The sequence below is a fragment of the Dromiciops gliroides genome, chromosome 2 (assembly GCF_019393635.1).
Source record: "Dromiciops gliroides isolate mDroGli1 chromosome 2, mDroGli1.pri, whole genome shotgun sequence".
NCBI classification, from domain to species: domain Eukaryota; kingdom Metazoa; phylum Chordata; class Mammalia; order Microbiotheria; family Microbiotheriidae; genus Dromiciops; species Dromiciops gliroides.
Window position 1 is genome coordinate 489,159,273 of NC_057862.1, and position 26,722 is coordinate 489,185,994.

Genomic DNA, 26,722 nt, shown 5'->3' on the forward strand with positions numbered 1-26,722 from the left:
CCCTGATAACTTGGTTTTTACATCACTACATTTCCTATTGTCATTGCCTTTCAGCAAACTGGGTGGAGACCCTCATATCTAATTTGTGGGAAGATGTGAACAAGAGTTACATGGATGAGTTGATCTGTATTGTTGAAAGGGACAATCATAGGGCAGCTAGGTGGCTCAGTGGATAGAGCACTGGCCCCGGAGTCAGGAGGACCTGAGTTCAAATCTGGTCTCAGACACTTAACACTTACTAGCTATGTGACCTTAGGCAAGTCACTTAACCCAAATTGCCTCACTTTAAAAAAAAAAAAGGAAAGAAAGAAAGGGACAATCATGCCGATAAAATCACAGAGTCATTGATGTATTTAAATATTTACTTCCATAAATATTCCTCTCATCCAGACTGGGAGATTTTTGTGAGGATCAAATAAGATAATGTCTGTAAAGTGCTTAGCACAGGGCCTAGTATATAGTAGATACTTAACATTGGTTTCTTTCCTTTTAGCTAACCAATAAAAGTTTTTATATAGCACAGGGCCAACCAAGTACAGATGCCTGGGGCAGTCCCCTGATGATCTCCATACAATTTTTTTTTTTAAGGCTCTTTTTGTGAGCTTGGAGTTGGGGTAGGTTTGACCTACATAAGGTGATAGAATCCTACATGGCAGGGAGGTGCTCAGACCTTGAGTGGGGGAGGGACAAAGGACTCAGAAAGAAGGGGAAATCTCTAGGTCCTTAAGATATTGCTTATGAATAATGATTTCCCACAACTCAAGTGCATAGCATTTATGATTCTGAGAAATTTGACCAGGCAAAAAATATTGTGGGGAGTTTTCAATGTTATTATATGTAACTTAGAACTCTGATATTACAACTTGGTTTTTTTGTTTGTTTTCCCTTTTTTTTTTTTTTTTTTTTTTTTGTGAAGTAATTGGGGTTAAGTGACTTGCCTAGGGTCACACAGCTAGTAAGTGTTAAGTGTCTGAGGCCGGCTTTGAACTCAGGTCCTCCTGAATCCAGGGCCAGTGCTCTATCCACTGCGCCACCTAGCTGCCCCTCCATACAATTTTAATATTGCACCATTATCACTACAGCCATTTACTAGTTCTGAATCCCTATAATTGTTAAATTATTTTGCCCAAATCTTTTCTCTCTTTTCTATAAAAATTTTATGAGACTTTATCAAAGTAAACAATGTGGGCAGCATGCTGTGAGTGATGTCAGAATTAGTCTTGTCAGAAAAAGGATATACGGTTAGTCTCAAATGCCTTCTGACTCACAAGGAGTTGGGGGTTAATAAGGAATTAGAAACTGAAAATTCAGCAGTTAAAATAGGTTAATTAGCCATGCCAGATAATGTGTCGGCTTAAGGTTATAGCATAATCCTTAATGGTAGCTCAGGGCCTGACCTGACCCATGATTGTCTCTAAACCTAAACTCACCCACAATCCCCTTTTTTTTTTTTTTAAATTGTTCTTAATGCCACCTAACACTCAATGGCACTGCCAGCCAATTCTGAAGCCTTTTAAATGAATGGCAATGTTGAGGTGCCTTACTCATCTTAATCACTTAGCTGAGAAGTCATTATCTCCTCCTGCCCATTTTAGGTGGCTTTTGGGGTGGGGGTGGAGGGGACAGTGAGGGTTAAGTGACTTGCCCAGGGTCACACAGTATTAAGTGTCTGAGGCCAGATTTGAACTCAGATCCTCCTGAATTCAGGGCCAGTGCTTTATCTAATTGCTACCTAGCTGCCCTCCCTCCTGCCCATTTTAGAAAAGGAAATAACGATCTATAGGGTAATAGGATTTTGGAGGTGAAAGGAATCCTAGAGATCATCTAATCTAACCCCTTCATTGTACTGATTAAGAAAATTTAGACAGATAGAATGAATTGACCAAAATCACATTATATAAGATAAAGCTTTTGTCTGTCACTTCAAAAATCAAAGTGATTTTATCCCATAAACATTACTTCCAGAGTTCACAAAAAACACCCATTTCCATTACAGAAAGAACGTTAACTGAAAATTGTCTCTTCCCACCTCCTCTTCTTTCCCTCCCACCTTCCCCCAATCCCCCAATTTTGAACTAGATAAACTTGCTGCCAGAAGGAATGGTTAAGTCAATTTGTCCTAGCTAGAGTAGGAAGAAGTCAATTTAGAGGAACAATTAGCTGCTTGGCTATAGTGGGGGATGAAGTGAGCTCAAGTTAGCATTTCTCTTCTTTTAAATCTTGGTATTTAGGGAGTTAGACAACTCTTAAATTATCTCTCCTTGACCTGTTTTCCAGGTCAGTTGTCTTGGATATCAGATATTCTCCTAGTTTTTCAATCTTAATTTTGTCCTAATTATTTCATACTGTTCAAATCCAGCTTCAGACACTTGACACTTACTGCATGACCCTGGCTGGACAAGTCACTTAACCTTTATTGCCCTGCCCAAAAAAAAGTGAAAAGCTCAAAGACAGGTGAAACTTGATAAGGGTGAAGATGGAAACAAATATTTTATATAAATCTTCTTTTTCCATAGGACAATATTGGGGAAAATATGAGCTATGTGATAATAGTTAAGCAGTATTTATATTTTTCCTGCTTTCAGTGTATTGAAATGTCAAGCAGCCTCAGGACATTATTACTTTCCAACTCATCTCTGTACAGTTTGTTTTGAATGTTGATGAAACAGTAGATGGTTTGGCACAATTAATTGCCAGTATTGAAGTCCTGAAAGTTTAAAAAAAAAATTCAGATCAATTTTCATAAAACCAAGACAGCACGTAGTAGATAGTACCTATGTACAGCCATTAATAATTTGGATTTGGATTTGAAATACATCTAATACAAATATACTAGGATTTGTTTTTGTCTGCAATGTTAGCTGAAGGAGTGAAATTGTCATGGCGCTGTTTTCCTTATTAAAATCTGAGTGCCCCGGGGCAGCTAGGTGGCGCAGTGGATAGAGCACCGGCCCTGGAGTCAGGAGTACCTGAGTTCAAATCCGGCCTCAGACACTTAACACTTACTAGCTGTGTGACCCTGGGCAAGTTACTTAACCCCAATTGCCTCACTTAAAAAAAAAAAATCTGGGTGTCCAAGTAGGTTTTAATTAACATGACTGTTAGGATTTGTGTAGAGAATATTGATAAGTATGATCAGCTTTGACGTGTACCTAGAAATGAGTGTGTATGTTTTATAGCCTTGCCTTATTCCACACTCCTACTTGTACACTTGTACTTGCAAATTCTTTCAAACACATGGATCAATAGCTGTGTTTTGAGGATTGTAGTGCTTTTAACTTTAATAACACATTGTAAATTGAATTGATTTATTATTGAATGTAGTATTGTGTGAGAAAATAATTATTAATAATGGATTTCTAGGAAAGATCCAAACATCAGTCTATTTGCTTTCTCCCCCTCAGTTCCTGGGATGAGCTCTGGGGAATAAAGGAAATGCAGATTGATTCTTTTGTTTAGCTAGGGGAAGAAACATATCTAAACCAGGAATTTGCCCTCTCTAGACCACCTTCAAGTCATGTCAATAAATGGAACTGAATGAGGCTATACTCAATTATCTTAGATCAGTGTATAGTGACCCGCCTCTATCTAAGGGTTGCTCTCTCTCGCTCTTTTTTGCCCTCTCTGCCTTTGGAGTATGTAGGTACCTAGGCCTGAAAGACCTAAGGCTATGAGGAAGTTAGGGAGACACACGGTCAATACTTTACTAATATGTAATATTAATTAATGATAAATACTACCAAAACAGGTGCATGCAGTAGCCATTAATGTATAAGTAGCAATAATTCTAGAAAATATAATTTAGCAACAATCATTTAAATAACAAACAATTATATTCAATTATTATTGAAAATTCCAAAGGAAAAAAAGCTTGATTGAGCCTAAAGGAAGTCATACTGCTAAAAAGACCAGTTTTAAATGAATCATAGCAGTATGAGGCTTCTAATATATTGCTACTTTGTGGGTACTTTAGTGAGGCAACTGGGGTTAAGTGACTTGCCCAGGGTCACACAGCCAGTAAGTGTTAAGTGTCTGAGGCTGGATTTGAACTCAGGTACTCCTGACTCAAGGGCCGGTGCTCTATCCACTACGCCACCTAGCTGCCCCAATGTGGGTACTTTGATAGAGATAAAAAGTGATGGCAAAATTTCTGGTTCCTTTTTTATTTAGTTACAAAGCAATTTTAGAAATGGCAAAAAAAAATTACTTTTATTTTATTCTGGTTAAAAAATTAATACTCTACATTTTATTAGATTGGAGGATTTCCCACAATCAAGATTTTCCAGAAAGGAGAACCACCTATGGATTACAATGGTGGGAGGACAAGATCTGACATAGTTTCCAGAGCTCTAGATTTATTTTCTGATAATGCCCCACCACCTGAACTCCTTGAGGTATGTCGCCTTTTTTTTAAAAACCTCATATCTCAGTTTATTAATACAGAATATTTTATACTAACCTCTATTTCCCTTGAAGACATCACTATGTTCTCTCATTGTGCAAGTTTGCAATCTCATTCTCAACTTGGCACTTTCTTTCCCCCTTGTTGATTTAGTTGGCAAAATTTGTCAGTCCTATGTACATGATATCTCTCATATACATCCCTTCCTCTCTACTCATACATCTACTACCCAAATTTAGGTCTACATCACCTCTTTTCTGGATTGTTGGAGTAGCCTCCTAATTGATCTCTATGTCTTCAGTATCCCTTCTGAAACCTATTTTCCACACAGCTGCTCAAAAAGTATAGTTCTAAGTATGCCACTCTCCTGTCCAAAAAGCTTCAGTGACTCCCTGTTTTCCCTAGCCTATTTTTCCAAAATGATTCTGCATTACTCTTGCACAGGCATAAACTAAACTAGCCTGCTTGTTGTCTGACATTTTCCACTTCTTCTGCCTCCATGGGTTTGCACAGATTGTCCCCCTATACCTAGAATGCTCTCCCTCCCACCCCTGTCTCATGGAAACTGTTACAGCTTAAGTACCACCTCTTACACAACCTTTTGATTTATTCCAGTTGTTAGTGCTCCTTTGAAATTACTTCATCATTGACTATATATTTTATATTTTCTATGTACATGTTGTTTCCCCTCAATAGAACATCACCTGGACAATAAGGACTGTTTTGTTTTCCACCCAGCACAATGCCTGGCACATAGTAGGCATTTGATAAATGTTTGCTTGGTAAATTGAAATGTTGAAGGAAGTTGCCATACTTTTAATGCTAAAGTTTGAGAAATTGACTTCCAAACTGTTATGTGGAAAATATGAAACTGAATTGAGTGACCTTAGTTTTTTTTCCTTTCTTTTTATTCTAAACTGACTCTTAGCCTTTTTGACAAACAACAGTATTCCACTGCTGTTAGGTGAAGTCTTCTTGAATGTTTAGTTTCACTTTTCTGCACTAAAATAATTGATTAGAGCAAGAATGTACCTAAAGATCATAAATATTTTGTTCTGTTTTGTATGGGCTTCATTATTAGATACATCCTGTAATGATTGGAATGATGCCACCTACTGGAGACTTGCTGTGGGAAAGCTCCACCATGAGGAAAATGCCTCAGAGGCATTGTGGCTTTTCCTTGGCGTCAGGAAATGATGTTTGCTCATGGGTGCTGTCTATCAAGGCTACCAGCCAATCAACTTGAGGAGCCTCCTATTTTCTGGGAGGAGACAGGAAGGAGGAGAGGGAGCCTGCGGAGAGCACTTGGGCTTTTGGGTTCCTGACTTGGTGGTGGCAGCAGAGGACTTCACAGGAAATTTGAGGAAAGATAGGAATGCCAGGCTGTTGGAATTCTGTTTCTCAATCTTTTTCTTTCTATTTTCCAATAAACTCTTAAAAACCTTAACTCGTTTAATCAGTGATTTTAGTCAGTTTCCCCCAAAAACTGGGGGAACAGATTAGAATCCACATTTAGAATCTTAAATTACACAATCCCTTAAAGTGGTAGTTGACAAAAGAACTTAACACATGATAACAGAAATGATGGGTTGCCTTTTTGAATAATTGTGTGAAGTTCAGACTACTGAGTTTTTATTTTCTTGGCTATTCATCTTGTAGCTTCCCAAATATTAACTGTCAGCTTCCCTATTATTATTCACAGATTGTCGATGAAGCAGTGGCAAAGAAAACTTGTGAGGACCATCAGCTCTGTGTAGTTGCTGTATTGCCTCATATTCTTGATACTGGTAAGAGGAACAGAAATTCATCCTCTATCAGTTTCTCTTCTGATACTAATGTATCCTGTAAATTGCTCCCTCTCTAATTCAAATTTTGTCTGTTTAAAACAGGAGCAGCAGGCAGAAATTCTTACTTAGAAGTTCTACTAAAGTTGGCAGAGAAATACAAAAAGAAATTGTGGGGGTAAGTTATTGAGCATTTTATCTTAACATTCTTCACATTTCAGAAGGTATAAGACTTCTAGACATTGTTTTCCCATTAAGTATCTGGAATAATTAAAATGCTATTGTTTCTCTTAGTGTTTTACATCTGTCTTTTAAAAGTGCATACTCTGTTGGGATATACTAAAACCTTTTCCAGTAAATAGAGGAGTGAGGCAAGAATACTCACTCTCCCCACCGCTAATTGAGATGATAAATAACTTAAGTGAAGTTGGAGGTTACAGAATAAACTGGCAAAAAAATTTTAAGTGCATACTCACATTAAATGCCCTTAGGATTATACAGAATAAATGTGTGTGTGTGTGTGTGTGTGTGTGTGTGTATGACAATTATTACATGGAAAGGGTAAGGATGTCTGGTGGACCCAGGTGATGTGATTTAAAAATTATGAACAGACCAACACAAAACATAAAGCTATGTGTTTGTCCTCAATCCCTAACTTCAGAAAGATGGTGTTGGTGGTGGTTGTCATTAGAGGCCTAAGTGAGTCTTCTATAGAAATAGAAAACAATTTACCCATTACATAAAAGAGCTTAAGTTGAGTTTGAGCTTTATTGAGATTAAGGAAATTTAAGGAGATTAAGTCTCTTGACTGACTGAAAGGCTGCTAAAGATCATAGAATCTACCTTCTGTAGATCTTTGTGAGACTAGAGAAGTTTTATGGATGATAATCATGTTTTGTTGGTATTATAATCTCCAAAAAGAGACAGGATTGCATAGTGGGGAAAGCTCTGTGGTTAAAGTCCTTAGAAGGCTGAAAGTTAAATCCTAATTATGTTTAGCAGCAAACCAGTTAACTATTTGAGGTTGTTTCTCATTAGTAATATTAACACCTCTTCTTTCTTGTCAGCATAGAAGAGATATAGAAAGGGTTTTTGTAATTCCATAAGTATCCGTTTTTCTTTATATAATAATAGTTTGTGCTTTAAATTTTACTAAGTATATTCCTTATACCCTTTGAAGTAAGTAATTAGCATTATCATTCATGTGTAGATACAATCCTGTATCTCTTCCCTTTCATGGCTGTTTTCCTAAGGAAAGCTATTTGTAAACCAGTGCTTCTACTTCTTTCTCCTCACTCTCTTTAATTCTCTGCAGTCACTGACAGCCTTGTCATTCAACTAAAAATTATTCTCTCAAAAATTACCAATGGTCTCTTAATTAATTGCCAGATTTAAGGACCTTTTCTCATCCTTCACCCTTGACCCCTCTGCAGCTTTTGACACTGTCAATCACCTTCTTCTAATTGAGAATACGGTCTTTTAAGTTTTCATGGTGATTTTAGTTGCTGGTTCTCCTAACCTATCTGATTGCTCCTTTTCAGTCTCCTTTGCTGTATCTTCAAGTCACACCTACTAACTGTTGGTGTCCCCCAAGGCTCTGTTCTAATCTTCTCTTCTTACTTTATGCTGTTTCACTTGGTGATCTCCTCAGCTCCCATGGATTCAGTTATCATTTGTGGTAATGATTTTCAGATCAGTTTTTTTTAGCCCTTAACCTATGGTCTCTCACCTTCAACTACTTAACAGATATCTTGGGGCAGCTAGGTGGCACAGTGGATAAAGCACCAGCCCTGGATTCAGGAGAACCTGAGTTCAAATCCGGCCTCAGGCACTTGACACTTACTAGCTGTGTGACCCTGGGCAAGTCACTTAACCTTCATTGCCCTGCAAAAACACAAAAACAGATATCTCAAATTAGATGTCTTATAGATATCTTTAACTGAACATATCAAAAACTGTTCTCTTTCCTACCTAACCCTAATCCTCTAGCTAGTTTATAAAGTTATCTGTTTTGCATTTAAATACCTTTATAACCTAGTCCTTTCCTACCTTTCTAGTGTTCTTATACTTTACTCCCCCACTGCATATTCTTTGATACTATAAACATTGTCTTCCTTACTAATCCTTGCACAAGACACAATCTTTGAACATTTTCACTAGCTGTCCTTCATGCTTGGAATGTAATGAGGTCATTGTAGGGAAGCTAAGCTGTTTTGCTTCCATTCTACCATTTTGAGGTGACTCTTCTACACATATGATAAATGAGAAAATTTACCCAATTTCATACAGCTAATATGTCTAAGAGAATTGAATTTTCTAACAGAATTTTAAAGAATGTGATTTGCCATAACCCGTCCTTCCATTTATTCCTTGCCTTCCCCTCCCCCCTAAAACCTATTCACCTTCTTCCTTGCAATCTCTATTCCCTTCCCTCCTTCATTGCCCTCATTTTCTTCCCTTCAAGATCTTGACCCTTAGCTAACCAGTTCAACTTTTTACACTTATCTTCAATCCATAACTCCATTGCCTTCCTGCCATTTATCCCTTTCCCAACTCTATCCTGGATTACTCTTACTATCTGTTTTCTCCACTCCTCTTTGAATGTTGCTACTGAAGAAAGGCACACAGTCAATTACAAATTGGTTATCTATTCTCAATTGGGCCCTCATTGTTGCATACCAGTCATTTTATTCATCCCTGACATCCCGTTGGTGTCAAGTGGGCCACCATTTTTCCAGCTACTAAGGTTCACTATCTTTGTTTCATTCTTGATTTTTCATTCTCTTTCACCCCCTGTATCTGGTAAGTTACCAAGTCTAGTTGATTATATCTTAACATCTCTCACATCTGTATCTACTCAACACCATAACTATCCTAACTTAAGTTTTAATCACCTCTTGCCTAGACTATTGCAGTAGCCTCCTAACTGCTTTTCTTGTATCCAGTCTCTTCTCTTTCGAGAATGTCCTCTAAAACTGCCAAATTGCTGTGCCTAATGTACACCATGTCACTGGATAAAATACAGGCTTCACTCTTGGACATTAAAAGCCCTGTACAGTCTAGCTATAGACTGTCTTTTAGTACTGTAAATTATATACTATTCCTCTTCAGACATTATACTCCAGACACACTGTACTATTACTACTTGCTATTCCCCATACGTGACATTCTGCCCCATACATCTGTGCTTTTGCACAGTCAGGCCCACATGCCTAGAATGATCTCCCTCCTTGCTTCTGCCTCTTGTAATGTTTTGTTCCTTTCAAGTCTCAGTTCAGGTGCTACTTCCTTCAAGAGACCTTTTCTGGTTTTCTCAGTTTTGTATTAGAATATATCCCGTGCTTATCTTTGTATGTGTCATATTTTATCTCTTTTATATGTGGAAATGATATTTTTACCTTGAGCACAATTAATAGTATAATGAGTGCCCCAAGAAATTAGACAAATATTCTTTTCTAGATGGCTGTGGACAGAAGCTGGAGCTCAACATGAACTCGAGACTGCACTGGGAATTGGAGGTTTTGGGTACCCTGCAATGGCAGCTGTCAATACACGGAAGATGAAATTTGCTCTTTTGAAAGGGTCTTTCAGTGAGCAAGGAATCAATGAGTTTCTCAGGTAAGTGGGTTTTGTTGGGTTAGGGCTTGGGGAGAGGTTTCTAGAGGACTTTGAAGTTAAAAAGCTTTGAGATAAGCCAATTGTGTAGGTGACAGATTTTTCAGGCCACATTTAAATTAGTTGGTGCTTTAATTTAATGTTTCTGGTGGCCTTTTCCTCTTAAATAATATTGATAATTCTAAAGTGGTAAATATTGGGCTGCTAAGTGGTGCAGTGGATAGAGCACCAGCCCTGGATTCAGGAGGACCTGAGTTCAAATCCAGCCTCAGACACTTAACACTTACTAGCTGTGTGACCCTAGGCAAGTCACTTAACCCCAGTTGCCTCACCAAAAAAAACAAACAAACAAAGTGGTAAATATTAGAGAAGCAGTTAGGTGACACAGTGGATAGAGTATTAGGCCTGTAATCAGGAAGACCTGAGTTCAAATCCAGCCTCTGACACTTACTAGCTCTTTGACCTTGGGCAAGTCACTTAGACTGTTTGCTTCAATTTCTTCCACTGTAAAATTGGTATAATAATAGCACCTATCTCACTGTTGTCGTGAGGCTCATGAGATAATATTTGTGTTATATATCGTATGAGATAATTGTTCAACAGTGTCTGGCACATATTAGGCACCATATAAATGCTAAATATTGTTTTATCTTTATTAATGATAATGTAATTTGTATGTGCTTTGTATTGAATCTTTTCCTACAGAGTTCCCAGGCTTTTTGTTTTAGCCTTAGCAACAGGTTTTGTTTTTATTTTATTTTTGTTTGTTTTTTAAAGATATTGTTAGCCATAAGAAAAGCTACTATGAACCAGGGACCCAGCAGGGCCACAGCTGGCTAGTCAAGATTCCACTGTACTAGTAGTTAATTTGAATGTGGGTGTGTCTGACCAGGGAATTCACAGTACTTCAAACAACATAGTGAATCCACTCTAGGAAGTGTTAAAAAGTTGTGTTAGCTTTCCTATCCTTGTTCCTCTGCTCATATCAATGTCTTCCACACAACCAGAGTTTGACCTTGTCCCTCATTTTGAGAAAAATACTCAACCCCTAACTCCCAGCCTAAAGAGAAGCAGCCTTCCATAAAATTCTGCCTCTCCTTCTCAGTTACACATTCCCTGGGGTAGAGAAGTAATTGTTTGATTGAAAAAACTACCATCTCCCTTTCTAAGTACAAATTAGATATTTAATTTAAAGTGATGACAATCAAAGGACTTCACCAAATGGCTTACTAATATCCTTAAGACAATGAAAGCAAGCTTTTACTAAATTGTACATAAGCTGAGTGTGGATAATTAAGAGTTCACTCTACATCTGAGTATGTGAAGAAATCTTTAGAGGATGTGGAGTGTTTTCAGGCAAGTATAGTAAAAATAAATGTTCCATAATAGAAAAGTTTTTAAACTATAAAGTTAACATTTAGGGGGCAGCTAGGTGGCGCAGTGGATAAAGCACCAGCCCTGGATTCAGGAGATCCTGAGTTCAAATGTGACCTCAGACACTTGACACTTACTAACCGTGTGACCCTGGGCAAGTCACTTAACCCTCATTGCCCTGCAAAAAAAAAAAAAGTTAACATTTAGATTGAGTATGAAAATAGACACAGATCGTCAAATCGTTAGTTTAGTTTTCATTCAGTAACCAAAAGAAGCAGTGTGCCATGGTACATCTGGTGTAGGGTAGGGGGGGAAAGAGCATTAGAAGGATCATTTTTTTCCCCTCTATTTATTGGGGAGGGGGGCGGCGCAGGGCAATGAGGGTTAAGTGACTTGCCCAAGGTCACACAGCTAGTAAGTGTTAAGTGTCTGAGGCCATATTTGAACTCAGGACCTCCTGAATCCAGGGCTGGTGCTTTATCCACTGTGCCACCTCGCTGCCCCCTTTTTCCCTCTCTTTAAAACCTGATTTAGATTTTTATGTTCCTCAGAAACATTTCACATTTATAACTTAGTTCTTATGGGATTAATCTAGTTTTGTGTTTTCAGGAAATCAAGTTATTTCACATTTTCTTCTATTTTTTCCATGCTTTTGATTCTGCCTGACTGATTCCTGGTGTCTCATGGATTCCTTATCTTCCAACTGTCCCATTTTAATTTTTAAGGCATTGTTTTCTTCAGTGAGATTATGCACCTTTTTTTCCATTTGGCCAAGTGAATTTTTTAAGGCATTATTTTCTTCAGTGAAATTATGTGCTTCCTTTTCCAGGCTGCTGATTCTTTTTTCATAGTTTTCTTGTTTCGCTTTCATTTCTCTCCCCATTTTTTCTTCTACCTCTCTCAATTGATTTTTTAAATCCTTTTTGAGCTCTTCCAGGAAGGCTTTTTGTTCTTGAGACCAATTCACCTTCCCTCGTGAGGCTTCACGTGTAGGCTATTTGAAGCTATTGTCCTCATCTGAGTTTGTGTTAGCTTCTTCCCTATTGATACAGAAGCTCTCAATGGAGAGGGCTCTTTTTTGCTTCTTACTCATTATTGCAGCTTGTTTGTTTATTTTTTTTAAGTTGAGGTCTGCTCTGGGGGCACCAGGGTCCCTGTTTTGGGCTTCTTGTGCAGGGGTATAGGTGCTGTGTGACCGACTTTTTACTCTGAGGCCTTTGTAGTGTGTGCAGTTCGTCCCCCTGCACTTCCTGTCTAAGCGCACTGCGTCTGTGTGCCTGCTCGCACCTATCATGTTCGTGGCCCTACGGCTGGCAACTTGCCCTCTCGGCTGGTACAGGTAGGTTTTTCCACTGTCCTTCTTGGCCACCAGATTTTTGAGCCAGGTTCCAAGGGCCTCAGTTGTTCGGCTGTGGCCCGCAGTTCCTGCTGACTTGCCCCATCCCCCTCAGCGCTGGGCTACTGCCCTGCACTGGGCCTCCCTTTTGCCCGAGTCAGACCGACCTTTTCCTGAAGTCTTCTAAATAAATGATCTCTGTCTCTTCAGGTTCTGTAGTTGCAGAATCCATCCAGAGGCTTGATTTAATGTTCTTTTTGAGGGAACAGAGGGAGAGCTCAGGCAGCTTGCTGCTTCCTCTCTGCCATCTTGGCTCCGCCCCCAGGAGTCAAGTTAGATGACATTCTCATAGTATATAGAACATGGCTATTTTAATGTTGCTTTATTTAAAATATGGAAGAATGATCAGTCAGCTTCTTGATTTTTTAAAAGTTATTTTCTTCATTTTTAAAGGAGTTGAACTTAGATAATCTCTAAAAATCCCCTTTATCTCTAAAACATTGTGATTCTACAGGAATAACAAAGGGTAGTACCCTTTTTTGTAATTAAAAGCATCTGACAAATTTTTTGGTTCCCCCCACTATTTTGCCTAACAAGAATAAGAGATTGCATTGATGTCTGATTGTCATTAGCATATAGGAGAACTGCAATGTACAGAAATTGGATTGGGCTACGGTAGCTTTTCTCAAATAATTTGTGGAATTTGAATAAAAATAAGTTGTGTGCTTTTTGTAGGGAAGTAAGCGTAATACTAATCTTTGTAAACCTGGATGTTAACTAGTTAGAAGCTTCTAGTAGTATAAGATTGAGTTTCTACCCCAGATCCCTTTTTCTACTGCAGCATTTTGCTAGTTCCCTCCCTACTGCTTCTAAACAAGCCCAAGTCTCCCTTATCCTTAGGAAATCTAAACCACATCTCACCATGACTACAAGCTACTATCCTCTAGCTCTCTTTTATTAACTCAAACTCTATATTTGTTGGCTTCACTTGTTCTTTATTTTTCTCTCACTCACTTCTAAACTCTATACAATCTAGATTCCTGCCTCATCACTTAACTGAAATTACCCTTTCTAGAGTTAGTAATGATTTCTTTTTTTTTTTTTTTAATTTTAGTGAGGCAGTTGGGGTTAAGTGACTTGCCCAGGGTCACACAGCTAGTAAGTGTTAAGTGTCTGAGGCCGGATTTGAACCCAGGTACTCCTGACTCCAGGGCCGGTGCTCTATCCACTACACCACCTAGCTGCCCCAGTAATGATTTCTTAATTGCAAAATCCAATGGTCTTTCTCAGTCTTCATCCTTTTTTGACTTCTCCCCTCTGTAGCATTTCACACTTTGACCAGCCTTTTCTTCCTGGGTAATGCTTTCCTCTGGGTTTTCATGACACTGCTCATTCTTGGTTCTGCACCTTCTCACTCTCTTTTACAGTTTCATCATCCAAAATATGCCCCAAATAACTATAAGCATGCCCCAGAGCTCTGTCCTGGGTCTTTTTCTCCAAATACTAATAGTGTCTCATGAACCCATTCTCATAAATGGGTTTAATTATCATCTATGCTGATGACTTCAGATCTGTATTTCCAACCCTACTCTTTGCTATAGTCCTGGATCACTAACTGCCTATTGGATTTCCCATAGATATAGCAAACTCGAATTTTTTTTTTTTTAAACTAAAACTGTCTGGGGATAATAAAAAATAAGATCTCTCAGGGTCTATTATAAAATGGGGTTATTTACTTGTCACTGCCATTCACTTTAGGTTTTAAGAGGGAAAACAAGGGAACTATGTAGAGAAATAACCCTATAGAACAAGAGTTCTCAATTTTTTCTGTGTCTTAGATCCCAGTTAGCAGTCTAAAGCCTATAGACCCCTTCTCAGGATACTATTTTGAAATATGAAAGAATTGCTAAATTTCGGTTAGAGGTTACTGAAAATAAGATTTTTCTTCCATTCAACTTCACAGGCCTACCCTCTCTTCCTAACCCCCCAAGAAACCTATCCACAGACCTTTTCAGAGTCTTTGGATACAGATTAAAATCCTTGCTCTAATTTGGAATTATGCCCAAAGGGCGATAAAGCTGTGCATACCCTTTGACCCAGCAATTCCACTTTTAGGTCTTTTTCCCAAAGAAATCATGGAAAGGGGAAAGGGACCCACATGTACAAAAATATTTATAGCTGCTCTTTACGTGGTAGCAAGGAATTGGAAGTTGAGGGGGTGCCCATCAATTGGGGAATGGCTGGACAAGTTGTGGTATATGAATACAATGGAATACTATTGTGCTGTAAGAAATGATGAGCAGGAGGAGTTCAGAGAAACCTGGAGGGTCTTACTTGAGCTGGTGATGAGTGAGATGAGCAGAACCAGAAGAACATTATACACAGTATCATCAACATTGAGTGTTGACCTACTGTGAGGGACTATATTCTTCTCACCAATGCAATGGTACAGAAGAGTTCCAGGGAACTCATGGTGGAAGAGGATCTCCAAATCCAAGAAAAAAAAAAAGAACTGTGGAGTATGGATGCTGATTGAACCATACTATTTCTTTTGTTTTGGGTGCTGTTTTTTTTTTCTATTTTGAGGTTTTGCATTACTGCTCTGATTTTTTCTCTTATAATGGGATTAATGTTGTTATGTGTATATACATATGTGTGTGTATAGATATATAGATATAACCTATATCAGATTACCTGCTGTCTAGGGGAGGGGGGAGGGAGGGAGAAAAATCTGAAATTGTAAAGCTTGTATGGACAAAAGTTGAGAACTATCTTTACATGTAACTGAAAAAATAAAATACCTTATATGTAAAAAAAAAACCAAAAACAAGCAAACAAAAAAATCCTTGCTCTAAAGCAGCAGTGTTCTAAGTATGATCAGCAGACCCCTGGGGATATCCAAAAAACTCTTCCAGGGGTCCTTGAAGTAAAAGCTTAAATTACTAAGATTTTGCAAAAAACATGTAAAACAATGCACTTTTCTCACTAGTATTTTTGTGACATATATTTGGATTTATTGGTATTTTATGAATTGATAATATTTCATTTGATCCTTATAACAACTCTCAAGGTAGGTACTATTACTACCTCCATTTTACAAATGAGGGACCTAAAGCAGACAGATTAAGCAAGTTTCCCAGGATCACACAGTTTAGTAAGCTTCTGATGCAAAATTTGAACTTAGGTCTTCCTGATACTGGGTCCAGCCCTCTACCCAGTGTTCTACTGCTATAATGTTTATAAAGTTCTATAACAAGTACCACAGGAGTAGTTGAATATGAAAGACCCAATTTGAAAAAGAGAAAACATTAAAATCTTTTAAAATTCATAGTTAAAATATTTTGGAAGAGATGTTTTTTGATAACTTTGTAATAGAAGAAGACAGCCCTGATTTTGGATCTTGACCCTTGTCACACATTTCAATGTCTGTGTCTCATTTTCCTTGGGTAAAAACGGAGATAAATTAGTTAAGAAGATGGGTTAGTTTAGATTTTTAAAGTTCCTTTCTGCTCTAAATTCTATGAAGTAGCAAATTTGCAAAATATGCAGGGATTTTCCACATTTTTGGCTAATAATGAGTACAAGCTGAAATTAGAAGGTTTTTTTCCTGGTTACTAATTTATAAGACTTTTTATCTTGAAATTTTTTTTTCCTTTTTTTAATAGGCAAAGTGAGTCTTGTTCTGTGATAATCAGCTATGCAAAGAATTTCCCAGTGTTAAAATTCCCTCCTCTGATGATCACCAACTGTAACATTTCTTAGAAGGTTGCTTCAGACAGTTGTGTCAAAGTCAAATAAAAACAGGGGCTGCTTACCCATAGATAAGGATCCCTGCCAGCCACATGTTGACTTATTAAAATGTACGATTGCCTATGTTTTATTTTATTAAGCATTTCTGAATTACATTTTAATCTGGTTCAGCCCCTCTAGGGAATGTTGTAGGCCTTATGTTCGACATCTCTAACCTAGAACACTGAGAGGCTGTGACAGCTGGGATCACACAGCCAGAATGTGTCAGATGCAGGACTTGAGCTCAAGAAGGTTTTCCTGGCTTCAATGCCAACTCTTTCTCTATACTACATTGCTATAAGCTGTAAACTTGATAAAGTTTCTGGATTTGCCTTCAAGTTTGTTTATTCCTTGAAATTACTTTCTTCTGAAGATCTGATAGATTTGGGAGCTCCAGTGTCCTGGCTCTTAATATGCACTTTTACCTTGAACAACTCATTTACCCTTTCTGAGGATTTAGTTTATTTTAAAAAGAAGAGGTTAGACAAGTCCAATAAGTGATTTGCTGGCTAGACCTGGAATCAGGAAGATATGAGTTCAAAACCAATCTTGGACACTTAATTGTATGACCCTGGACAAATCAATTAACTTCTGTCCGCTTCCATTTTTCCTCATCTGTAAAATGGGGATAATTGTGCCTACTTCCCATGATTGTTGTGAGAATCAAATGAGATATTTGTAAAGTGCTTTGCAAACCTTACAGCACTATATAAATGTTGTTATAAGGTGATATCTAAAATCCATTACAATTTTAAATCCATTTTCCTGTATTGCATCAATCTTGTTAACTTTTAATTTGTTCAGCTCACATATCTAGAATTTTCTTGTCAAGTCTTGTTTTTCTGATTCTTTTGGCATCATTAAACAGGATAGGTTATATAATTTATTGACACTAATTCACTCTTACTGCCTACCCTAAAACAGTTAAGTATCTCATAAACTTGCTCTTGGCCCTTGGAAAATGAGAGAGGGACAGCTAGGTGGCGCAGTGGATGAAGCACCGGCCCTGGAGTCAGGAGGACCTAAGTTCAAATACAGCCTCAGACCCTTCTTACTAGCTGTGTGACCCTGGGCAAGTCACTTGGCCCCAATTGCCTCACAAAAAAAAAGAAGGAAAAAAAAAAAAGAAAATGAGAGAAAACAGAAACTACATAACTTTCTGCCTGAAAACATTTAATCAGTTTCCTAAAAACACCGTAATTGAAACAAAGGTACATGGATGGCTATTACGTGATTTGGTGTGGGTAGTGTTAAATAAGTTTCGGGAGAAACTCACAGGGACACTTATTTAAGAAATAACTCTGTAGTTTGTAAAGAGTTCCCATTAGACAAGTTCTTAACCTTAGCATTGAGATCAAAGAATAGAGAATTTTTCAGGGGGCAGAATTGAGAAAGGAACAAATCATTTCTCCTGAGCTGAGTTGTCATTGGGGCAAGGGGGAGGGCATAATATCATATTGTATTCCCCGCCCCCCCCCCCATTGTATGTAAAAACAATTTTTAACATTTTTTAAAATTTTGAGTTCCCAATTCTTTCCCTTCTCGTTGAGAAGGCTAGCACATTAATATAGTTTATACACATGCAGTCATGCAAAACATTTCCATATTAGCCATGTTGTGAAAAAAAACGGGGGGAAAAATAAAGAAAACTTATGTTTCGATCTACATTCAGATTCCATCAGTTCTTTTTTTGGAGATGGATAGCATTTTTCATCATAAGTCCTTTGGGATTGTCTTGGATCATTGTATTGCTGAGAATAGCAAAGTCATTCACCATTGATCATCATACTATATTGCTGTTAATGTATACAGTGTTCTCCTGGTTCTGCTCGTTTCACTTTTTTAATTTTATTTGGGGGGGGGTGTGAGGCAATTGGGATTAAGTGACTTGCCCAGGGTCACACAGCTAGTGTCAAGTGTCTGAGGTCGGATTTGAACTCAGGTCCTCCTGAATCCAGGGCCGGTGCTCTATCTACTACGCCACCTAGCTGCCCCTCATTTCACCTTTTTTATCAGTTCATGTTAAGTCTTTCCAGATTTTTCTGAGAGCATCCTGCACATCATATACAACTTGTTCAGCCATTTTCCAATTGAGGGACATCTCAATTTCCAATTCTTTGCCTCCAAAATAAAGTCCTTTTCCTTTTTGTTTTTTCTCTCTTTGGGATACAGATCTAGTAGTGGTATGGCTTGGTCAAAGGGTATGCATAGTTTTATAGCCCTTCAGGGCAGTTTTCCTTGATAATTTCTTGAATGATGATGGCTAAGCCCCCTTTTTAATCCATGGCTTTCAAGTAAATGAGTAATTTTAAATTAACTCTCCTGGATCTATTTTCCAGACCAGTTGTTTTTTCAATGAGATATTTCACATTCTCTTTTTTTTCCCCATTGTTTTGCTTTTGTTTGGTTGTTTCTTGACGCACTTTTCCAAGTTCAGGGGTTTTGTGCAACTGTTTGTTTCACCTCATCCTGTTGTGAGTTCTGCCACTCGAGAATTTGTTTTTGAAGCATTATTTTTAAAGTATTTGGAAGGAAATCTGGGAGAACTCAGGCAAGTCCCTGCCTTTTCTCAAGCATCTTGGTTCCACCTTCACTGAGTTGTCCTGTTGTTGTTTATCTTTCATTCTCAAAGAGACTGTGACATCAGGTGGTGATGTCATGACTTGCACTGAAATAGATTTTACAGAACAAGGTCACCAACCTCACTCTCTCCTCCAGAGCCATCTGGGTCCAGTCAAGACAACTGGAGGTGACCCCAGATGTTTTTTTGGTTTTGTTTTTTGTGGTTTTTTTTTTAAGTGAGGCAATTGGGGTTAAGTGACTTGCCTGGGGTCACACAGCTAGTAAGTGTTAAGTGTCTGAGACCGGATTTGAACTCAGGTACTCCTGACTCCAGGGCCGGGCTCTATCCACTGCGCCACCTAGCTGCCCCAACCCCAGATGTTTTAACGCAGTTGGGGTTAAGTGGCTTGCCCAGGGTCATGAGACTAGTGTCTGAGGTGAGATTTGAACTCAGATCTTCTGGACTTCAGGGCCATTGCCCTATCCACTGTGCCACTTAGCTGCCCTCATAGCTTCATAAAGACATAGATGTAATTGTATTCACTCCTAATGTAGTTTGGACCTAGAGATTGAAGGGCCCAAAGATCAAGGGCTAAAATTATAGCCAGCTACGATCCTAGCTTTTACTTGTTAAAACAAAATAAGGGGTTGATAACTTGAGATTATAGGAGACTACATAGGATCTCAGGACAAAAATGGTACAAAAATTATGCATTCAATTGACCCAGACACTTGAACAGAACACCCTACTACCTATACTGGTATACTCTAGTGCCCCAGCTAATCTGTTGCAAGAAAAAAGAGGGTTTGGTTTTTTGTTTTAAATGAAACAAGCCACTGCTTAATAAACATGACATACTTATTGTGCTTTCTGCTGAAGTGTGTTGTACATAAGCTTCACAAGTAATTGATTTGACAAAACTAATAAATAAATCAAGGTTTTGTTTTATTCAAGTTTGGGGGATTTTTTGTTTTGTTCTTTTTTAGTGAAAAAAGAATGGTATGCCTTTGTTACTGATTTATAATTGCAGATAGGTGGCCCAGTGTGCGCCCCCCCCCCCCAAGAATACATGTTTCTCACACCATAGGAACTTAATATAAATGTAATCAGGGAAATTGGCTTGAAATGTACATTTTCCAATCTTTAAGAATGTTGAGGGGGGCAGCTAGGTGGCGCAGTGGATGGAACACCAACCCTGGAGTCAGGAGTACCTGAGTTCAAATCCGGCCTCAGACACTTAACACTTACTAGCTGTGTGACCCTGGGCAAGTCACTTAACCCCAATTGCCTCACTAAAAAAATAAATAAATAAAAGAATGTTGAAGTCACATTGTATTTATTCATCAAATATGTATTTTGGATTTGGAGATGTTTTAAATAATAAAATTTTCTGTTTGTTTATTTTGCAGAGAGCTTTCCGTTGGCCGTGGCTCCACAGCACCAGTAGGTGGTGGTGTTTTCCCTAAAATAAGCACAGTAGCCCCCTGGGATGGCAAAGATGGTGAGGTAAGCGTACTTACTCAGTGCCAGGCACTGTGCACTTTACAAATATCTCATTTGATTCTCACAAAACAACCCTGCAAAGTACTAGTTGATACTATTGATATCCCTATTTCACAGTTGAGGAAACAGGTTAAGGCTGCTTTTTCACATCAGACAATTTTAAGTAAATTATAATATGCTGGGAGACTTATAAAGACGACCAACTCTTAGGGGGTTGAACCATTCGCCTGCTGAGATTTGCTCTTCTAGCTGAGATTTTATACACTATGACAGGGCCTTGGCCTATTGTCTCATTTGTTGTGTTAATAGTGTGTGTGTGTGTGTGTGTGTGTGTGTGTGTGTGTGTGTGTGTGTGTGTGTGTGTGTGTATATATATATATATATATATATATATATATATATATATATATATATATGGCCTATATCAGATTGCCCTATATATGGCCTATATCAGATTGCCCTGCTGTCTAGGGGAATGAGGGAGAAAAATCTAAAATTGGAAAGCTTCTATAAACAAAAGTTTAGTTAATAAGTCCAGGGCACCTAGGTGGTGCAGTGGATAAAGCACTGACCCTGTATTCAGGAGTACCTGAGTTCAAATCCGGCCTCAGACACTTGACACTTACTAGCTGTGTGACCCTGGGCAAGTCACTTTAGTTAATAAGTCCAATAATAATAACTTTGGAGTTTAAAAGGGATATACTATCTTTGAATCGTGTGGATCAGTAAATTGTTTCTCCACGATTGAAGTAGAAATATATTTGAGAAAACTATGTGATTGTGTTTGAAATCTTTCAAGTCTTATTTTGTTGGCCTTTTGTAATATATTTAATCTACTGTTTGATTTAGGCAGTGAGATGAAAAGGATCAGAAAATGTGAGGTATAATAGGCATTTAACCTGTCTATAAAGAAGAGTTGTATTTAGATGTTCTTTAAGATACTTCCATCACTTAAAAGTATGACTCTGGGGCAGCTAGGTGGCGCAGTGGATAGAGCACCGGCCCTAGAGTCAGGAGTACCCGAGTTCAAATCCGGCCTCAGACACTTAACACTAGCTGTGTGACCCTGGGCAAGTCACTTAACCCCAATTGCCTCATTTAAAAAAAAAAAAGTATGACTAAGATATTATTACTTTGCCACCTTCAATAAAATCCCTTTTACTCTTTCACAGCTTCCCATTGAAGATGATATTGACCTCAGTGATGTAGAACTTGATGACTTAGGAAAAGATGAGTTGTGAGATATGGTATATACTTCTTGGGAGCGGATTTTTCCAGCAGTGGTAGAACATCCTTTGCAATCAAATGGATATACCAGTGGCCTTTTTAAAAACAGAAGCAGCATTGTTTGGTCATTTGAAACACTGTAACAGTGAACTGTTTGCATCTCAAGAAAAACATTGAAAAATTCTATGAATTGTTGTTAACCAGTGAATTTGATTGTATTCTGTCAAATAATATTTTGAAGATAATTGATTTTTTTTGTTGTTAAAACATCTTTTTCCATCCCAAGTGTGCTGTTTGTAGGTTCTTTAAGGCTGTTACTTTACTAAGTTTTTAACTGTGATTTTTTTTTTCTTCATTTGGACACAATGCGTTGTTCGAGTTAAAGAATAAAAAAAAAGTATTTTTGACAGTGCCTATCATGTATGAAAACAAGTCCACATCACAAGTTTAATTCAGGGTTTGAGGGTTGTGACTAGTAACTATCCTCACATTAATAATACTCTTTGGGTTTCTTTCCTCCCTTCTGTAGGTGAATAAGTAACACAGTATATATGCATTTTTGAACATTTGGCTTTTTTCTGGGGATAATCATATCTTTTGTAAACTAAATGCCTACTTGTAGTACTATTTTATTTTTACATTTTATAAACTTAGTTTCATCTTGGGGAACCCAGACAACTCTTAAATGGTATATACTCTAAATATTCAAGCAGAATTTGAGACAGAGCATTTGTGAAAGTCAGGCAAAACTTAATACGTAATATTTTTTAAAGTGTTCCTTGTGCCTGAAGCACGAACCTATCCCTAGTCTTTCCTTTGCTTGAGAGTAGGTTTTAATCAATTGCTGGTTCAGGGTTTTATTTCCAGTCCACTGCTCTCAGTCCTCTTTAGGCCTCATCAAATGAATATCAGGGAACAGAACCCAGGTATATAGCTAGGCAATAAGCAATTTCCAAATGATTGTTAAATAGCATGATGTACCCCATTTGTAGTAGTCTTTTTCATACTTCTATGTAAGGCATGAAACTTACACTTAGGATCTAGATTCTTCATCTTACACTCTGGGGCAGGAACAAGAACTATGAGACTAAGTACAAAACAGTTGTAATTATTTTACATGTTTGTCCATATAATAATGCCTTGAATACGTGTAAAATTATCTTTAGAAAAGGGTGACTAGGTGTTCAGTATTATCTTAGTTTTTAATTTAATTATGTTTAAATTGAAGTCAAGAAAAATACTTCAAAGTTCAAAGACTCTGGGAGCTTTTCTTTATTGTAACTTACAAAAAATAAATACAACCATAAGTAATTTTTGTGAGTAATTTTTGTTGTAACATTCTAAATAGGAGGCCATTTTTTAAAAAGTCATTTCTTTTCTGAAGTTAACTAATTTGTAAAAGTTCTCTTAGAGAAGACAGTATCTACAATTAAATTTGATTACATAGAGATGTGAAATAAGGCTATTTTCTAGAGTTACCAAGGGTCACTGGACTCTTAAAAAGCTAGTCAAGAAGACTAAGGTCAATGTGAAAGTAGACATAAGGAAAATAATCTTGGTTATTTAGTTGTAATCCAGGAATATCCACAGAAGCCTAGAAAAGGGAAAAAAATAAAAGACTAAGTAAATTCTTGGAAGAGCAGGGTTTGCTTTTTTTTTTTTTTGAAAGTTTGAACATTGTTCATATTTTCCATATTTCAGCCTTTGAAAACACTGCTCAGCTTTAAATCTAATACTCATGGGTAACTTATCTAGATATTGAAACTAATTCTTCCTGCCACCCTTCACATTGATTTATTACACACACACACACACACACACACACACACACTCAACATGATGGAAATAAAATGCAGTTACATCTTCATCGAATATGTACGTACATCCAGTATACTTGCTGCTGCTACTTCATCCAGGTGTTTGAAGACTGAGTTTAGAACCTCTCTTAAACGTTTTGTGGCCTTCTTGTGGGGTTGTAAAAGCACTGCCTGAAAATTCACCGGTAGTCCATACCTTTTTCAAATGTATAAAATATTATTGACAACATGCAAAGATCAAGAACATCTTAAAATATATGGTAAGACCTCAAATAAGCACAGTGAGTACATTAGGCCCAGCTTACCATTCCTAATTCCTAAACCACAACTTTATTAAGCAAAGGCCCACACTGTATTAACTTGTACTTAATAAAATAATACAATATTGTCAGCAGTAGTGCTTGATATAAAATCTGTCACCAGTTGGGGTGGCTTTCCAAGAAGTAACTCCCTTGGAACATTTCTCAAAATCCTGTTCTCCCTTAAAAAGTTGGCAACCTCTTGTAGGTAGAGAGCCACAGGAATATGTCATCATAGAAGGGGAAAATGGAAGAGTACTTTGATAATAAATAGGCACCAACTCCCAACATGTAGAAGCTTGGCTTTTTGTATGGGGGCGGGGGGGGGGCACCAGGGCAATGGGGGTTAAGTGACTTGCCCAGGGTCACACAGTCAGGTGTCTGAGGCTGGATTTGAATTCGGGTCCTCTGAATCCAAGGCTGGTGTTTTATCCACTGCACCACCTAGCTGCCCCCAAAGCTTTGATTTTGAAAAGAGTTGTGACCTTTTCCTTCATACCAAATGGGATCAATCATGGGCTAGACTGGAGCTTCTTAAACTTTTTCCACTCTTAAGACCTTTAATTGTTGCCAAATTGTTCATGACCCCCCCCCCATTCAGTTATATGACCCCTTAAACTGTGGGTCGCAACCCACAGTTTAAGAAGCTTTGAGTTAGGGGGCAGCTAGGTGGTGCAGTGGATAAAGCACTGGCCCTGGATTCAGGAGTACCTGAGTTCAAATCTGCCCTCAGACACTTGGCACTTTACTAGCTGTGTGACTCTGGGCAAGTCACAACTCACAGTGCCTCACAAAAACACAAACGAAGAAGCTTTACACTAGACCTCCCTCCCCATTGCTCTTCTACCCTCCCCTACACTCTCTTCTTTCCCTCCCCGCCTCTGCTCTCTCCCTGTTCTCCCTCCCTACCCCTCCCCCCTACAGTGGTCCCTGTTTGTGGCATAGGTTTCCCCTTCATGGAGCCCTTTAAGCTTTTCCTCCTGTGGAGATTTTTTCAAGGAATATGCTGTCTTAACTAGCTTTAATTTGCATCTAGTATTGTCTGTGAAGGGATCAGAGAGAAATGTTCTCATTCTATTCCAAACGTCCACCTATTACAAGTGTTTAACCTTGCCTTAGAAGTTCTACCTCCTGCCCACACCTCCACATAACACAGGGGATTATATTACCTATATAGATGTTATAGTTCTGTATAATTTGTTCCTTCAATTAACCTCTAAAATTCTATAAAATCTTAGCCACATAACTAAAACTAGTCTTTTAAAATATGTAGTGTTAGGGGCAGCTAGGTGACGCAGTGGATAAAGCACCAGCCCTGGATTCAGGAGGACCCGAGTTCAAATGTGGCCTCAGACACTTAGCACTTACTAGCTGTGTAACCCTGGGCAAGTCACTTAACCCCAAATGCCTCACCAAAAAAAATAAAAAATATGTAGTGTTTTTCTTGTGACCCCAAGAAAAAGGTAATGCAGATGTTGGTATCTCCATTTTATAGATGGATAAATTCAGGTTCTAAGTTAAAGTGACCTACCTGTGCTCATCACATAGATATTGTCAAAGCTGGCATTTGAACCCTAGGTCTTCTGAGTCCAAATCCAGTACTTTCCCCACTACCTTTTATTACTATTATTATTGCATCACCAATGATAAGACAAAGTAGTTGAAGAATAGTAGTTACACTAATTAATACTACCTAAAAATACAAACTAAAGGGGCAGCTAGGTGATGCAGTGGATAGAGCACTGGCCCTGGAGTCAGGAGGACCTAAGTTCAAAGCCGGCCTCAAGACACTTGACACTGTGACCCTGGGCAAGACACAACCCCAGTTGCCTCACCAAAAAAAATAAATACTAACTAAAATATTAATCAATGACTGGCATTTATGTAGCATCTAACATGTACCAGATACTGTGGTAAGTACATATTATACTCATTCTGCAAACATAAGTGAAGGGATTTGCCCAGGGTCACAAATTTGAACTTGTCTTCCTGATTCTAAAACCAGCACTACCTGGCTACCTTAAGAAAAATGGTATTTCCAGACATGTAGCCTGGATTCACTTACCTTAGCACAGATTCAACAAATACTCTCAAAGCCTTTATGTGAATCCAGGCAATAAATGCTTCACTGAAGTTCACCTTGAGCCAGCGCAAAAGGGGACCCTTAAAAAGGAATCAGGTTATCACTTTTCTTTGCCTCCAGACACAGCACGTTAAAAGAGAGCAGAATACTAAAGTTGCTAAGAACAAGAAGCTTGCAAAAGCTGAAAAGAAGGTGGAAAAGCCACCCAGAAGTCCGCCTTCCAGCAAGATAAAACTAGTCCCAACCATATTATGGGGCTGATGGACATCAGATTCCAGACTCCATTAAGTAGAGTTGAAGGAAATTAGCAGCTCAGCCACCCAGCACATGCAAACCATCTATACCAATGTCTGGGAAAACCAGGGAGTCCATCTTAAAAGTTCTGATACCAGGCAGATTTCAAGCTTTTGCCTCACAACAATTTCCAGCTCGGGATCCTTTTACAGTTTCTCATTACAAACTATAATGTCAACAGTGCTAAGGCCAACAGTGCTCTACCAACATTCCAAGACCACATTTCAGACCAGCATAAAGCCCCAACCCTGCTGCGGAGATTTCCATAGCACTTCCCTTGATGTAAATAGTGAAAAAACTAATCAGCACAAGCTACAGGTTCTTGTCAGGAAATCTTGAAAGCACTTCACAGACAATAGTGCATGAATCCCCCCCAGCACCTCAGGATATGTTGGGAAGTGGTTGAGTACCACTATCTTCATTTGTACAGATGGGAAAACCAAGAGCATAGATGAGCTGCCCAATATCCAAGTGAGTTAGTGGCAGAACCCGTCATAAAGCCAAAGACTCATGTCTCCCAATCAGCTCCATCCACCTAGAATCCTGGGACAACCTAGCCCACCTGACCAAGAAGCACATTCATTTAAATATTAAGGGGAAGACCCAGCAGTTAACAAAAAGTCCTATAGATTAGGA

General features: G+C 38.3%; 2 protein-coding genes across 3 annotated transcripts in view; one reads left to right on the top strand and one right to left on the bottom strand.

Annotated features, from left to right (window-relative positions):
* PDIA6 (protein disulfide isomerase family A member 6) overlaps positions 1–22,904 on the top strand; it is a 42,313-nt gene extending 19,409 nt beyond the window's left edge. Inside the window, exons 8-13 of the mRNA XM_043984407.1 lie at positions 4,254–4,394; positions 6,105–6,189; positions 6,292–6,364; positions 9,646–9,804; positions 20,273–20,369; positions 21,539–22,904. Of these exons, the coding sequence (XP_043840342.1) occupies positions 4,254–4,394; positions 6,105–6,189; positions 6,292–6,364; positions 9,646–9,804; positions 20,273–20,369; positions 21,539–21,607 (624 nt within the window). The 3' untranslated portion in view covers positions 21,608–22,904. The remainder of the gene's footprint in view (positions 1–4,253; positions 4,395–6,104; positions 6,190–6,291; positions 6,365–9,645; positions 9,805–20,272; positions 20,370–21,538) is intronic.
* Positions 22,905–23,046: 142 nt separating this feature from the next.
* The window catches only part of ATP6V1C2 (ATPase H+ transporting V1 subunit C2), a 62,219-nt gene continuing 58,543 nt past the window's right edge, over positions 23,047–26,722 (bottom strand). For both annotated transcript variants that reach the window (XM_043984409.1, XM_043984408.1), the window contains 3 exons: positions 25,775–25,872; positions 23,477–23,606; positions 23,047–23,187 (listed from right to left, as the gene is read on the bottom strand). In XM_043984409.1, the coding sequence (XP_043840344.1) occupies positions 23,098–23,187; positions 23,477–23,606; positions 25,775–25,872 (318 nt within the window). In that variant the 3' untranslated portion in view covers positions 23,047–23,097. The remainder of the gene's footprint in view (positions 23,188–23,476; positions 23,607–25,774; positions 25,873–26,722) is intronic.